The sequence below is a fragment of the Ochotona curzoniae genome, unplaced genomic scaffold (assembly GCF_017591425.1).
Source record: "Ochotona curzoniae isolate NIBS_2020 unplaced genomic scaffold, NIBS_Ocur_1.0 contig_1302, whole genome shotgun sequence".
Lineage (NCBI taxonomy): Eukaryota > Metazoa > Chordata > Mammalia > Lagomorpha > Ochotonidae > Ochotona > Ochotona curzoniae.
The window spans coordinates 5,382,746-5,397,405 of record NW_024465035.1 but is presented as its reverse complement, the minus strand read 5'-3'; the positions used below and the strand labels follow the sequence as shown (position 1 = coordinate 5,397,405).

Genomic DNA, 14,660 nt, shown 5'->3' with positions numbered 1-14,660 from the left:
ATCTTCATTTTCCTCTTACACAAAACATCCCCATAGATAGTTTGCATTACCTGCATATGGGTTATTTCCTTCTTGGATTATTTGGTAGCAAATCTGTGGCACAGCTCAGACTCCTAATACTTAACAAAAGCCTTCGTGTTCCTCCCTCCCTAAGGCTTTGGTTTCAAAGCACAGACCCACTTCATCAATCCTAAGGAAGCATTTGGAATAATGCAAATACTGCTGAGTCATGTTGAATATTTTCTCCCAAACCTGCTGCATCATCCTGCTTTTCCTAGCTTTTAAAAAATATCTAGAGGGCCAACGTTATGGCATGGCGGGTTAAGCCATGTCAGAATCACTTCAAGTCCTGGCTCCTCCAGTTCCTGCCAGCTGCCTGCAAGCACTCCTTGAAAAGCAGTGGATTATGTCCCAAGTGCTTGAAATCCTGCTTCCCATGTGGGAGACCTGAATGGAAATCCAGGCTCCCAGTTTTGGCCTGGTGCAATGCTGGCTGTTGTGGTTGTTTGGAGAGTGACCTAGTGGGTAAAATGTATCTCTCTTTCCCTCCGTGCCTCACTTCTCTGTTGCTCTGCCTTTCAAATAAATAAAATAAACCTGACTAAAAATAAGATAAAATGTATCTATGGCTATTCACTTCTGTCTCTGCTGGCTGTAGATATTTGAAGCTGACCACACAGGTTTCCCAGTGCCCAGATCCATTTGAGTTCTCAAGTCAGCTCTTGATTTCTGAATCTATTTGCTGAGTGAGTAGAGAGTTTAGCTGGTGAGAGATTGTTGCAGAGTGTTTTCTGAATCTGCTCCATTCTCTACAAAGGGGGAGGGATGGCCTGCGTTAGTTCGGTTCTCAACTTTCCATGTGTGTGGAAGACACTTTGGCGCGTTGTGAGGCTGGGGAACTACAGCTGCCACTGCATGGTGTTGGTGCTCATACTGTGAGGCTCGGGGAGGGCAACAACATGTAACAATCGGTGCATACCAGAGCAGATTTCCCAGGTCTGGAAACACATGTGTCCAGGGTGCTTTTGCTATTTATGGTCCTGTGGGGGCTAGTCATGTCCCTGTGGATGGAGACCTATATGGTCCTCCAGGGAGGGCTGGACCTGGGTCGTTGGGCTCAGCCCTGTCTGTCTGTCCAGGGAGACCAGGTCTTCAGTTAAGGAGGCATCGAGTTATTGTTATAAGTGATGTAAATAAAAGTGAGATACTCCTAATGCATTTTCTAAGGATTGCTGCGCTGCTACCTTCTGCTTCTCCCATTTCCTTTCAGGGTTTGCCTGGGCTGGCGGGACCTAAAGGAAGCACCGGACGACCTGGACTTTGGGGGAAGAAGGTACATACTATATTTCTCATGGATTTCAGATGCTGAGGGCTAAAGTGCTCTCCCATTATCTTGCAGATTTTCTTGTGATTGAATCCAAGCCCCCAGCAACAAGTCAGACATGCTGTTAATGTCCTCCAGGTCCTTCAACGGAGGTCATTGCAAAAAGGAATCGAAAGATCAGTATTTTGATGAAAAGTATTTTTGACAACCTTGTGTAGGTTTTTTTTTTTCATGACATGTATTTCCATGAGCTTTTCCAAGTACCCTGTTCAAGTTATCTTCCATCCACTGAGCAAAGGATTTAGAATGGCCAGCCTTGCCCAGCAGCTGCCCCCTCTCAGGAGATCCCACCCGTCCTGAAACAGTTTTGGGCAGTCCTCTTCACCCTTGAATCGCTCAATGCAGAAATGCCCCCGGGGGCAGCAAGACGCACGTGCACTGGGGTATGCAATTTCCTAACTCTGTGTGGGTGAACGGGATCGGAAAGCACGAAGTGGCTCGCATAAGTGCCCAGTTCTTCTGCGTAAAGGCTCTCAGTGGCCCCCTCTTCCAGGACCTGGGACCAGTGCGGTGCCAAGGGGGCCTAACTGAGACGCTCCCTGCTTGGCTTACTGCCCTGCTGTCAGTCTTGAAGCTGAATTTTTGAGCAAGGGATCTAAGTTTTCATATCACACTGAGCTCAGAAAATTATGTATTCCATCTCAAGAGAAGTCTTAAAACCTTAAGGTATTTATGAACACAGTAAGTTCGGAGGAGCCCATGTGTAGCTCAGTGGCTGTAGTTACCAGCACTGATTGTAGATCTGGGATTCACTGACAGTGTCTTCAGTCTTCTGAAAGGACAGGCACGCTATTGACTGCACCTATACTGAAGTCGCTCCAGGGCGTCCCCTCTATCTGGCTCCCTCCACCCTTCCCTCCCTCCTTCTCCAGCCTGTATCCCTCAGGGCTCAGCCCCTTGCTCCTCTCCTGTGAGCCCACCAAGTCTGATTGAGTCTTCTGCCCTTTACTTCTGCAGCCCCCTGAACTTGATCATAATTGCCCGTCTTGGTTGTTTCTCTTCCCTGAAGACTAGGTTTGTAAGGTCAGGACCACGTCTGTCACATCGATAGTTTATTCTCTAGGACAGGAAATCATTGTGGGATGGACAAATCCACCAGCTAGTGCAGATTACTTCCCTGGAGTGAATTTCCCACTCTGCTTTCTCCTTCACTCCTTTTCAATGCTCTGATAAGCCTTGCTCGAGCATCCTGCTGGCCTCTGCTGCATGTTACCTGTTTGCCCTTGGGAAACTTTTTATTGTGCCCGCCACCTATCCTCTTGCTAAGCACTGACACCCTCTTAAAGCCCCCCATCTCCCCATCCTGTGGACAGAACTTCCTATCTCGAGAATTGAGTTTGATTTTACAGATCTCAAATTCTACTTGTTCCATCTACTAGGGAGAGCCTGGAGTTCCTGGAGTCCAAGGACCAGTGGGCCCAACTGGACAGCGAGGAAGACAGGTAGGTGGCTTGCAACCCTCCCCCTGCCCTGACCTGAGCACTGGTTCCGGCAGGATAAGGGGCCTCAGCATCTGGGTGTGGAAGGAGTTCAGCTCCCAGGAAGATGTGGGGACTTTTCTGTTAGTCCCACCGTTCCCACCCTCTAGTTGTCCTGCCCAATGAAGTGAAGCAGAACAACCGGGGCAGCTGAGGAGGCACGAGATAATAGAATGTCTCATGGTTTTCAGAACCTGTAGGGCCATATAGACACGTGTCATTAAAAAACAACATTGCTCATTTCTCTCCCTCCTCACAAAACTCTAGGTTGACAATAGGAGATGAGGGTAGGACCAAGAAACGGTATATTCCTTCTTCTGTCTACACTCTCTCTGACTGTGCCGAGATCTCAGCTTATGGAACAGTCAACACAGGGACACTTACTGTATTCCTTTATAAGATACTATGTTTATTACAACTCCAATGTACAAATACTATGGAAAATTTACTAGACATTTTCATGATGACCAAGATACGGCACCAACCTATGTCCTTCCTCAGATAAATGAATGCAGAAAATGTGGTCTGTGTTCTCAATGCGGTGCTTTACGGTCTTTGAAAAGAAGGAGGTCCTGTCATTTGCGAAAAGGTGGATGAACTTGGAGGGAATTTATGTGCAGTGACATCAGCAAGGCATAACGTGACGAATACTGAACTACGTGATCTAATTTACATGTGTGATATAAAGCAATCAAACTCAGAAATACAGAGTGGAAGCGTACTTATCACAGACTGAGGCTGGGCCATGAGGAAAGCTTTGGGTAAAGGATATAAAATTTTAGTTAAAGTGGGGGAATAAGTTGAAATAATCTATTGTGTCCCTTGTTTATTATATTATCTATTATTATATTTATTATAGAACTGATTTATTGATATTACTTTCAGTTTCCAGCATCATAAACAGCACAGCTGTACACATTCCTCTACTTAGCTACAGCCATCATGTCTGCATAGCAATTTCTAGAAGTCACGTAGTAGGTTGAAAAAGCATGTACATGGTTGAGGCGTTGAACTCTCTTATGAAGTACTCTGCAGAAAATTCTGTCAACATCCAGATCCCTGTGTGGTATAGCAGAGTACTTGTTTTCAGGCATCCACACCAATTAAGGGCATTGTCACTTTTTTTCCTGTCATTACTATTGACAGAAGAAGTACCTCATGACTGTTTTAAGTCACATTGCTTTGGTTGCTAGTGGGAATCGGCACTTTCCGCCTTTATGTCTGACGGCCATGTAATCCTCTGTGGGAATTCTTCCCTCATATTCTTTGGATCAGCTCCTAATTTTCCATGGACTCCGCCTGTCCTAAATGGCCAGCTCTCAACTTCCTGCCACGCATCCCCAGTAAAGCTGCCCATTGTCCCTGGGAAGTATCAGGAAGTGAGGAGAACCTGGTAACAGGCAGGGTCCTCATTAGCATCTCTCCACGTGCAGGCGTCTAGTGTTGCCTTCCTAACAGCATAGACTGAAATGCATCTGTGCTTTGGAGAAAGTGAGACACTCTGGTATGTTTACAGGGAGATGATGGCACCCCGGGTTACGGTGACATGGGACGGAAAGGAGCAAAGGTAAATAGGACACTTTTTTAAAAAATGCAACCTTATCTGAGCAATAGAGGAGATGTTCATACCGAGGAGAGTGTTGATCCTGTTCTCTGCTGAACGTTGCAGGGCCCACGAGGACCCCCTGGAGACATGGGGCAGAAGGTACCGTGCGCATGACTCTCTTTGGAAATGACCTTGTGTTTCTCTTTCCTTTCCTCTGTAGCTGTCTTAAAAATTTAGAAAAATCTTTAAAAGAAAGCTGTTTTTAATTGATGACTAACCAAAAGAGGCTTTTTCTGTACTTAGAAAAGGAAATAAGAGTCCTCATTGTAAAGATGGATTTTTCTAATTACCAGATAAAATTTTCAATTTCAGTGATAAATGTGAAATAGCATTTTTCAATTTGATGATAAATGTGGAGTAAACATACTGATAAATAACTGTCAAGATTAATTTGCCTTAAACCTTTTCAGAAGTAAATCATGAATTGAGAAAGTAAGCTATTATTTAGTATTCTGGGTAATCAAAACATTGGGTGTTTTCCCTGGCCTTCAAGCACTTTCTTTGGATACTCTTGGTAACTGAGTATTCATTAAATTGATATTTATACATAAATGTTTAATTAGAAAATGAAAATGGAAGATATCGAACTGTATCAGTGGCCTAGTTCCGAACAATAGGAAACAAGCAATTAGTATATTGGCTTGTACTGCTATATAAGTCATTGTTATAATTTGATTTTGGTTTGGAGAGAGTTTTTTTTTTCTTTTTATTCTTTCTTACAAGTATCTTAACATCTTGAATCTTCTCTCTGAATCTTCAGGGCGAAGTTGGTGATCCTGGTGTTCCTGGAGGACCCGGCCCCAAAGGATTTCGGGGACTAACAGTAAGTGGCCCGTAACCCCCCCAAATATAACTGTTTGTATTGCTGGCTCTGCCTTTGTACTGTGATAATCAATGCGGATTATCGACCCAGCCCGACAGCGTCTGAAATGGCACTTTCAGGATGAGTGACCTTGAACCCAATTCTTCCGGCCCCCTGATTCTGTAACAAGACAGCTGTATGTAGTAACAGCAAAGGTCACTTTCCGAGTCTGAACTCTCTGAAAGATGCGGAGATTGGATGTTTCGAGAATCGTCGGTGCCTCCCAGCATTTCCTGAGCTACGTACTCAGTCAGTTCCGAAATATTCACCCTCAGTGTAGAGGCAGATCTGACATGTTCCCCTTAGGATGCTGAGCCTGGCCTGGAGACACCGGGTACTTAAGAAAGCAATTGAGATCTCCTCATTAGCAAGGTGCAGGGTAGCATGTCATGCTCATTTGAGAACCAAATGCTGAGACTAGCACACTTTCCCTTTCATTGCCGAATGGTGTGCTGTCAGTGTGGACCTTTCTGTCCGGCTGCGTGGGTGTCCTCAGCGCCCACTCCCATCACCCCGAGGCATGGCCATGATTTAGCCCCCTGTGCCTCCTGTTGTACATGGGGAGTCATTCCTCCTGTTTGATCTTCTGCATTTGAGGGGTTCTTTATTAGCTCTCTGTGTCCTAGTAGGTGTGGGTCTTTTTTTTCCCCCTTTCTTTCTTTAGTGTCAGGCCCTGTGTATGACTCTTTTATATTTAAATGTACAACTAGTGCCATAGCAAAATAGTTCACGAAAAGAAGATGTTGGGAGGAAAATGTATCTTTGCCATTGGTTATGAATAAGCAGATTGTGTTACAAGCAAGCAGTTTACCTGGTTTGAATTAATAGCTGCCTCCTTTTTAAAAAAAATGCTCTTTAAAAAAAAACTACATTGTCTCACTAAAAATGGAATGGTTCCCATGGATAGATGATGCTGAAACTAACGTGTGTTCCTGTCTCTAGCTCACTGTGGGTTTGCAAGGCGGAAGAGGATCTCCAGGGTCCCCAGGACCCCCTGGTCGGAGAGTAAGTATACGCAGAAGCTGCAGTTGCTGCAGGTGCAGGCTTCTGGTATGTTCAGTGGGAAGGGCACAAGTAAGTCACTGGGTTCGGGTTCGGACTCCACTTCTCAATAGCTCTATGCTCATGAGTCAGTCACTCGAGAGCTCAGTGTGTTTTTAAAGGGAGTGGTGAGGATGAGCTAATCCAACGTGAGTATTCCCTGTGAGCTGCAGTGTGCCATGCACATGTTAACGCCTCCCATGATTTAAGATTGAAGCTTTTACATTGGGGATAGGATTGCATAAACACCACAGAGCCACCCTATGCAAGAGGGGTCAGTGAGGTAACCCCAAACCTCTACTGTTGCTGTCCTATCCTCACAAGTTAAGACTCTGGAGATATGGGGAAATGTAACCACAACTATGATTGCATGGCAAAGAAATGTCACCCTCAGAGCATTCACAGACACAGCCAGACATGTCTCCCGCTGACGTAATATTAATCTGTTTTACTGCCTCCCATCTTGCAGTCATTTGGTTAACATGACTTTCTTTCCTAACAAGTGGTCAGGAGAGGACTGAATATGTCCAGCACCTGCTTGTTGCGGAAGAGGCCTAGGCAGCCTCGTGCATTCTGAGTATATCCTCAGCACCATCTGGAAATGGTCTTGGGTTTGGGGCTTTGTAAAAGACAACCAAAAATATAAATGACTTAGTTTGTGACTGACCCTGTAGCAGAGCAAGAACAAATGAACTGTAAAAGATGCTGAGTTGCAATATTTGCTTTCTCTGGCATTCATGAATACCTGAGTGTTCCATCATGGAGTTGAGCATATAGTCTCTAGGTCAGTGTGGTCTGCTCGAGACTCCTTTCCTCTCTCCAGGTTCTAGCACTGTGTTTTAGATTGTCCCATCTTTCTGGTCTTGTATGTGACCCTGTTGGCCTGCATTGGACTATCCTGCCCCAGACTTTTGGTTCTCTCCCTCCACTTAACAACTTGCCCAAAGTTAACTCTTAAGCTTTCCTCTTCAGGACGTTCTCCCCTGGGGTCTGAACCTCAGTAAAAATAGGAGTGGCCTGTTTAATTCAAGAACAGAAACTGGCCCTTTCTATCTAGGTAGCATGCATTTGTTTCTCTTTGCTGTCGTGATAAAGAAAGACTAAGACTGCATCTTTGAGTGAGGTATACAGTTTCCTGCTTGGGACCAGAAAGAGAATATGCTTCAATGGGTAGAATGTTGACCCCTTGGTCAACACAGCAGGACACAAGAGGACACGTCAGCATTCAGTCTGCAGTTGGTTGCTTACTGGATGGATGGGTGGGTGGATGGACAAACAGATGGACAGTTGATGTCCTTGTCAGTTAGAAGAGCAGTTCTGACATCCTTGTTTGAACTTCTGGAAGATTAATAAAATGTGCAAGTGTGGGCAGGTGATAGCATATTTTTTTTGATGAGAGCATACTAACATTTTATAGTTGCCCAAAGAGACCTGTGAATACCAACACATTAAGACCCACTGCCGCGAAAAAACCTGGTTCTGATGAAATGGAGTAAGAAGATGGAAAGAACGATACCACACTGCTGGGACAGTAGGGCTGACTGTTCCAGGAAGTCTTCCCTGACATACCTAGACCAATTATTTTCATTCCTTGCCTCTAACAGCTCTCAAATTTTATGAGCTTAGTGTATATGCTTTTCCCTTGAAAATGCCCACTGTGCTATGTAATTGTCTTTGATTCTTTGGCATAGATAGCAGTTATATCTTACCTCCTACATTTAAACTCCTTGATTTGTCATTTAACTCTACCTCTGAATTCTCAATAATCACCTCTTCTCCTTAGTACTGCCTTTTAGGACATCTGTAATTTTAAGCACCCCTACAAGTAATACCCTTTTCTAAGCATTGTATCTTTGATACACTTATCTTTAAGAAATACTTCTACTTCTTTACTTTACACCACTCTTTAAGAATTCAATTTACTTTGAATATACATTAGCTTACTTGATCTATTATGGAAGCCAGAAGTTTTCTTCCTGGTTGTGTAAGACTACAGTACATTGTAATCAGTTCACAAGGTTCAAGAATACTCAGTCAGCTTTGATTTTAACATTTTTTGTTTTGTTTTCTCTTGTTTTGTTGCCTGATATTCTAGGTCACATACCAATAACTGCTTTATTTTTGTTTTCCTAGGGTCCAAAAGGCATGGCGGGACTGCCAGTGTATTCTGTACGTATCTCTGCACTCCTGAAAGAAGCCCTCACCAGCCTGTGAGGATGGAAGTAGTTTCTGGAAACTCACTGTGCTCATGTGTCTTTTCTCTCTCTCTGTCTCTCTTAAACACCTGTAGCAGTGTGACTTGATTCAGTTTGTGCGGGACCACAGTGGTGAGTATCCAAGCAGGAGTGTTGGTGGGTGGCAAAAGGACTAGGATAGGCTGGGAGTCTGGGGTCAGTAGGCTGGTGGGGAATCCTGGAATGCCTGGTTAGGGACGTTTCAGATCAAAGATGAAAGAAAAAGGACATGGGCAGCAAGTGCTTTGGCTTTGGATGTGAGGGATCCTGGGAGAGAAGTCGCACATGGGAGAAACAAAGACCAACTCAAAAGGTGCATCAGTGAGCCTCTGTTAGTACAACTATTGCATGCAGAAAGACTGGGAAGGCCTGATGTGCAATGGGTAGGGGTAGTTGGTTAACTTGGTAGTTAATGAAGGCTGCTTGGGTGAAAGCAGGTGAATCTGGTTATGGGGAAATACTGGAGAGTGGCATGAAAAGCCAAACTAATGATGTCTTTGGTTAGAAAGAAAGGAGGAATGAAGACAAGAAGCATGGCGAGTTCATTTCGGACAACTTTGTCCTAAAGAAATGAAGCAATAGTGGGAAACTATGCCAGTGAATATTATTGCTGAAATATTGCTCATTAGAGCAAAAGCACATGCATTTGGACTGTTTGCACTTATAGAATAAGCTTTTGATAAAATATCAAGCAGATACAGGTTTTATTAAGAGTCACCAAGAGTATTTTTTAAAAATTGGAAATGGAAGCAAAAGACGAAATGAAATGTTCATTATTTTTAGATGTGTGTAACAAGCACTGGAGTATTTTTAAAAATTCTTGGGAAAGCAATTTCAAGATAAGCTTAATTGGAGTGAAAAACTTGAAATCCATGCAGTTTTTCCTAACATTTTCTATGAACTTTTGGAAGATCTCTTGCCCTAAAAGTGCAAATGTAAGAGCAAAATGTTACGGTATATCTTGTTAGAGTAGTAGAATTTTAGATGATCTGTCTCCCCTAGATTTCCACTGTGGATTTTCAGGCCATCACAATCAGAAGATTGTAAAAGGGGAGAATCAGAGAGGCTATCCTGAGGGGAAGGGTTAAAACAGGGACTTCAAGAAAAGAACACAGGACGTGGGTGAATAGCCCAGACGTGGGGAGAGCTAGCAACCTGGCTAAGGAGGCAGAGCAACAAACTGAAAATAAATCAGTTCATTGGAAAAGAAACCGAATTATAACATTTTCGGGGTAGAGTGCTTTTGTGTAGATTCTAAGTGACTTGAACAGAAGGTAACCAGTGATGAGAGGGGACAGAGAGTGTTCTGAAATATTGATGTCAGAACACACCAGTGAGGAAGAGCCTCCAAACCATTGGGTCAGAGGAAGCCTCTGATCTTGGGACACTGGAGTCAGATGCAGAAGCCCAAAGCATGGAGAGCAGGCAGTCCAGGGGCGGGGAAAGCCCACCAGGTGCAGGAGCCTTGGAAGAAGGCCAGAGGAGGGAGTCTGATGGAGAGGAGCCTCTGGGGAGGGATTTTGTGAAAGACAGTGCTTAAGGGGTGGTAAAGTTCTCCAGCGTAGAGGGAGGGGTGAGGCGCTGGGACAGGGATCTGGGCTCAGAAGGTCAGAGCCATTGGGGTCAAGACAGAGTCATGGTCCAACTCGCTCAGGGTCTCTTCAACAAGGAAGACTGGGGCAGGTGTTAGGGACCTGGGAAGTGAGCAAGAGAAGCCTGGCAGGGTTTGAGGTGTAAAGGGAGGCTTCCAACCTTGGATGAAGGGAGTTAACCAGGTTGTTAGGGGATCTGGGGAGACAGGAGGCAGGATCTGTAACCAGAACGGGTCCCGAATGGCCAGCAATGAACTCTAGAAATTAAAGGATAGACGTGTCGCTGAGCAGCAGGACTTGAGAGCCAGTTCCAACAGCCTGGTGTCATGGATGCCATGAGCAGGTTCCTGCAGGGTGGACCCCTGGTCCGACACGGATCACTCGTCCATCCTTGACCAGCTCTGCCGCATAGCAACAAGCAGATCCTCCCCCACTGCACGCCTGAAAATAAAATAGATCTAGGAGGTGGAGGAGGGAAGACAGCGAGGCTTGTGAGTAAAACAGGAGAGCCCAAATGCCTCGTGTTCTAGAGACACCAGAGGATTTTTAAGAACGTTTAATAATGATGGTGCTGATGATGCAGGAACAACTCACAAGAGGTCAAATGATTTCCCCCAAAGTCTCCCAGACTCACACCAGCAGACATGATTTCAGAGCCTGTGCTCGCCGCCTCCCAGCGGGGTTTGAGGTCAGCAGGTGCAAATCCTGGGTCAGGATGGAGATCTGCTTGAAGCCGAGGGTGGGGCCGTGGGAGGGCGATGGGCCCCATCCCTGGCCGTGAGACTGAGAATGACGAAAGTTCCCAGCAGGTCATGTGGTGTGTGCCGGCGGGAAGCCTGATGGGAGGGCAGCGGTGTGGCCGTGCCCATAAAATCGTTCTGCTTCCTGGTGACTCATTGGCTTCCAAGCAATCGAGGAAACCAAACATGGGAAACGCCAGGCGCATGGGTTCCTAAAGATTTGTCCACACTGGACCCTGGTGGGCTTTGGGGTTAGAGAGCACATCAGGCGTAGAAAGCAGGTAGGTGCTGTTTGTTCCAACAGACACCCCTACCCCGGGGGGAGCTCTGCTGTGTCTTTCCAAATCTGGCGATGGCTCAGATGGAGGAGCTGTATGTAGTCTTCACACATAGTTCGTTTGGAAACCCCCGCACCCACCGCCATGGTTTTGCAGAAAAGTCAAGGCTGCCCAGCTGTTTGTCAGGGAAGAAAGGAAGAGCTCTGATTGCAGCTTTGCTTGCCTGGTGACCTCGAGCAGGCTACCCAGGGACAGACCAACCTCTATTCCAGCTGTCTTGCTCTTCCACCAAAGCCTTGTTTGTTCTGAGAAAAGGGATCAAGGTCTCGGATGCAGCCCAAATTCAGCTCATATCCCAGGCTGCCCGGAGCTCCCAAGGGGAAAATCAGACTACTCGGCAAGTTAGGAAGGTTCTGTGGACATGAGTCTCAACGCTTCAACTTTGGCTTGCTGTCCCTTAGGAGTCAGCCTCATGGGAAACTAGTCAATGAGTTCTTAGGCTTTGTTTGAGTTTTGTTTTTCCTGTGTTTCCCCTATCCACCCAAAAAAGTAACAAACTCTCTCTCTCCCCCTTTTCATAGCTTGCTGGGAAGGTGAGTGTTCCTGCTGCAGTGTTTCTTGCCTGTATAACTACTGTATTCCAACAAGAACATTTTGAAAGAAGCCCTCGCTCCTGAAGCAAATAGGACTGTCTTTTCTATAGCTACTTCAGTTTTTCCATTATGACTGTAACTGCTAACGTGATTAACTTAATGTCTTGACTGTTTTTTTAGATGTTTTAAGCTAACGTTATAGCCAAAGGCTTAACAGCCTCATTAAATAGTTCAACAAATCAAAAGCAAAAGGCTGTAGTCCAACAGGAACACAGGCCAGGCTAGAATCAAAAGAGGAAAAGCTGTTCAATGTCATTCATGGAAAATAAATTTTAAAATCGTCACCAGATCATTAATGGTACAGGAGTCAAAAATGGCTATCCATTTGATTCTTTTGAGTTAGTCTCAGAAAGGGTGACCCCACCCTTCACACTTACCGGTCTTTCTGGACCCTGTCCCAGTTTACAATGCAGTTTCTCCACAGAGCAGGCCTTGGGTTGCCAAGGAGTTCAGGGATTAGGGGTCTCTACTGCTCAGTCTGTGCCTGACCCCATTGGCTCTGGCCTCCTAGATGTGAAATGAGGCCTTCTCCCCAGCAGACACCTGCTTGCCAGCCTTGCCCTGCTGGGAGCCTCACCATGGCCTGGCTGCTATCAGTGTTGTCTGGATCCTCAGATCCTTTGGAGGATGTGGGTGGTGATGTCAGTTGGGTCAACCTCAACTTGGGAGCTCAAGCAAACTTCAAGATCTTGAAGCTGGTCCTTAAGTTTGGAGTCCTTTACTTTAATTCTGCAAAAACACTTTGCACACGGCTAGTACTCAGTAAGCCTTCATGGCTTTAGGTTACATCTAAATGTATTAGATGCCCTGCTGGGTCCTGGGGGAGAAGAATTAAATGGAAATATATTCTACCTTCCAGAAGAATTGTGGCACCAGGTCAGTCTGGAAGGTGCATCTCATCCTCCTTGCCATCTAAGTACACCCCTAAAAAGTGAGGAATAACTTCCTGCTTCTCATTCTCTTGCTGACTACCAACTTTTCTATTTGAAAGATTCTTCTCATTCAAATCTGTTTAGTTAGAGCACATCTCTAACACGTTCCTATGCCTCGTACTAACAGTGGGAGTTGGGATTGGCTTACTTTGAATTAAAAATGCTTTCAGAGTTAGCCAGGTGGAAGATAGTGGGGCAACCTAAGAAGAAGAAAATAACACATTTATTTATTTTTTTAAAAAATAACTTTCTTTTCCTGCAGTTAGACTTTAACAAGGACATTGATGGCTTAGGTGATACGCAGAAAATATTTGCTAAGAAATACTGAAAACTGAGGCCTCCTGAGGCTATTGAATAAAAATTACAGACAGTTCCATTGCTGTGTTAGCTTACTGCATGCTTTCCCTGGTCCTTGCTGTCCCTGCCTCCTGCCATCTTGGCTTTCACTTATAATTCAGCTCTCATGAAATCCCTAAGATAGTTCCCTTTCTGAAAACAGGCTCATTGTCCCAAAATCTAAGCAAAAATAATAGTTAGCATTTGAGGCAACAGTTAAGGCACTGCTTGAAACACCTGTATCCCATATTCGAATGCCTGGGTTGGAGTCCTGGCTGTGCTCCAGCTTCCTGCTAACATGTAGGTTGGGGGAACGCTGCCATCCCTATGGGAAACCTGGAGTAAGTTGCCAGCCCCAGGTTCAGTTTGGCCCAGTCCCCAAGTGGTAGGCTTTTGGGAAGTAAACCAGCAGATGGGAGATTGATGTATCTCGTTCAACATAAATAGAATTACAAAAAAAGGATAATTATATCTCATAGTGGAATGGTCCTTCCCAATACAATGCCTTTGCAGGCAGCCCTCCACTGGATATCTATGTAGGTATATTACTGCATTCAACATGGTGAGTACTCAGTAAGTATCTTGCATGAGTGGATGGAAATCTTCCAACTTTACCATTAATATGTCATTTCAAAGGTTTCTGAGGAGAACCTATTTCAGAAATATTCAATACATTATTATTCTCTTTTATTCATTTTTAAAATGTACAACCAATAAAAAAAAATTCATGTTCAGTGGCCACCAGTTTCCATTGGAATGGCAGACTCCTTAAGGGCTGTGAAGACAGTGTTCAAGTAATGCTGTACTCTTGCATAGCACCTGCCAGTTTCCATCAAAGGTTCCCCCGACTCTCTACGGGGGAGCATCCCTGTTGTAGCTCTACAGGATGTGCTTGCTTCACTTCCATAGGAACTAGCTGCACTGGGGCAAAGGTAAGGGTTTGGGGAAGGTTTTGACCCAGAAAACGTAATAACTTCACTCTTTCTACATTTTTGTTCTGTAGGAAAGTGTCCAGTATATCCAACAGAACTGGTGTTTGCCCTGGACCAATCCTCTGGGATCACAGAACAGAGATTTAATGAGACAAGGGACATGATTGCTTCCATTATCAGTGACCTAAACATTAGGGAAAGTAACTGTCCAGTAGGGGCCAAAGTCACCGTGTTGTCCTATGACTCCAACGTCAGCTACCTCATCCGCGGGTCTGACTACCACAGCAAGCGGCAGCTTCTCCAGTTTCTTTCCCAGATAAGATACCAGGCCCCCACAGAAGCCCGTGACATTGGTCATGCCATGAGGTACGTGGCCCGCCATGTCTTCAAGAGAACAAGAGCGGGAGCCAACGTGAGGAGAGTGGCCGTGTTTTTCAGCAATGGTGCCGCAACCAGTAGGTCGTCCATCATCACAGCCACCATGGAGTTCAATGCCCTGGACATTAGCCCTGCCGTCTTTGCCTTCAATGAAAGAGGTTTTCTTGATGAAGCCTTCAGGGTAAGACTTTCTACGGGCGACTTCTTCAGATGG

The 14,660-nt window shown here is 45.2% G+C and overlaps 1 protein-coding gene across 1 annotated transcript in view; it reads left to right on the top strand.

Annotated features, from left to right (window-relative positions):
• Positions 1–14,660, top strand: part of COL6A5 (collagen type VI alpha 5 chain) — a 97,435-nt gene that overhangs the window by 63,894 nt on the left and 18,881 nt on the right. Inside the window, exons 25-34 of the mRNA XM_040963046.1 lie at positions 1,271–1,333; positions 2,764–2,826; positions 4,379–4,429; positions 4,532–4,567; positions 5,229–5,291; positions 6,273–6,335; positions 8,505–8,540; positions 8,662–8,698; positions 11,797–11,808; positions 14,140–14,627. Of these exons, the coding sequence (XP_040818980.1) occupies positions 1,271–1,333; positions 2,764–2,826; positions 4,379–4,429; positions 4,532–4,567; positions 5,229–5,291; positions 6,273–6,335; positions 8,505–8,540; positions 8,662–8,698; positions 11,797–11,808; positions 14,140–14,627 (912 nt within the window). The remainder of the gene's footprint in view (positions 1–1,270; positions 1,334–2,763; positions 2,827–4,378; positions 4,430–4,531; positions 4,568–5,228; positions 5,292–6,272; positions 6,336–8,504; positions 8,541–8,661; positions 8,699–11,796; positions 11,809–14,139; positions 14,628–14,660) is intronic.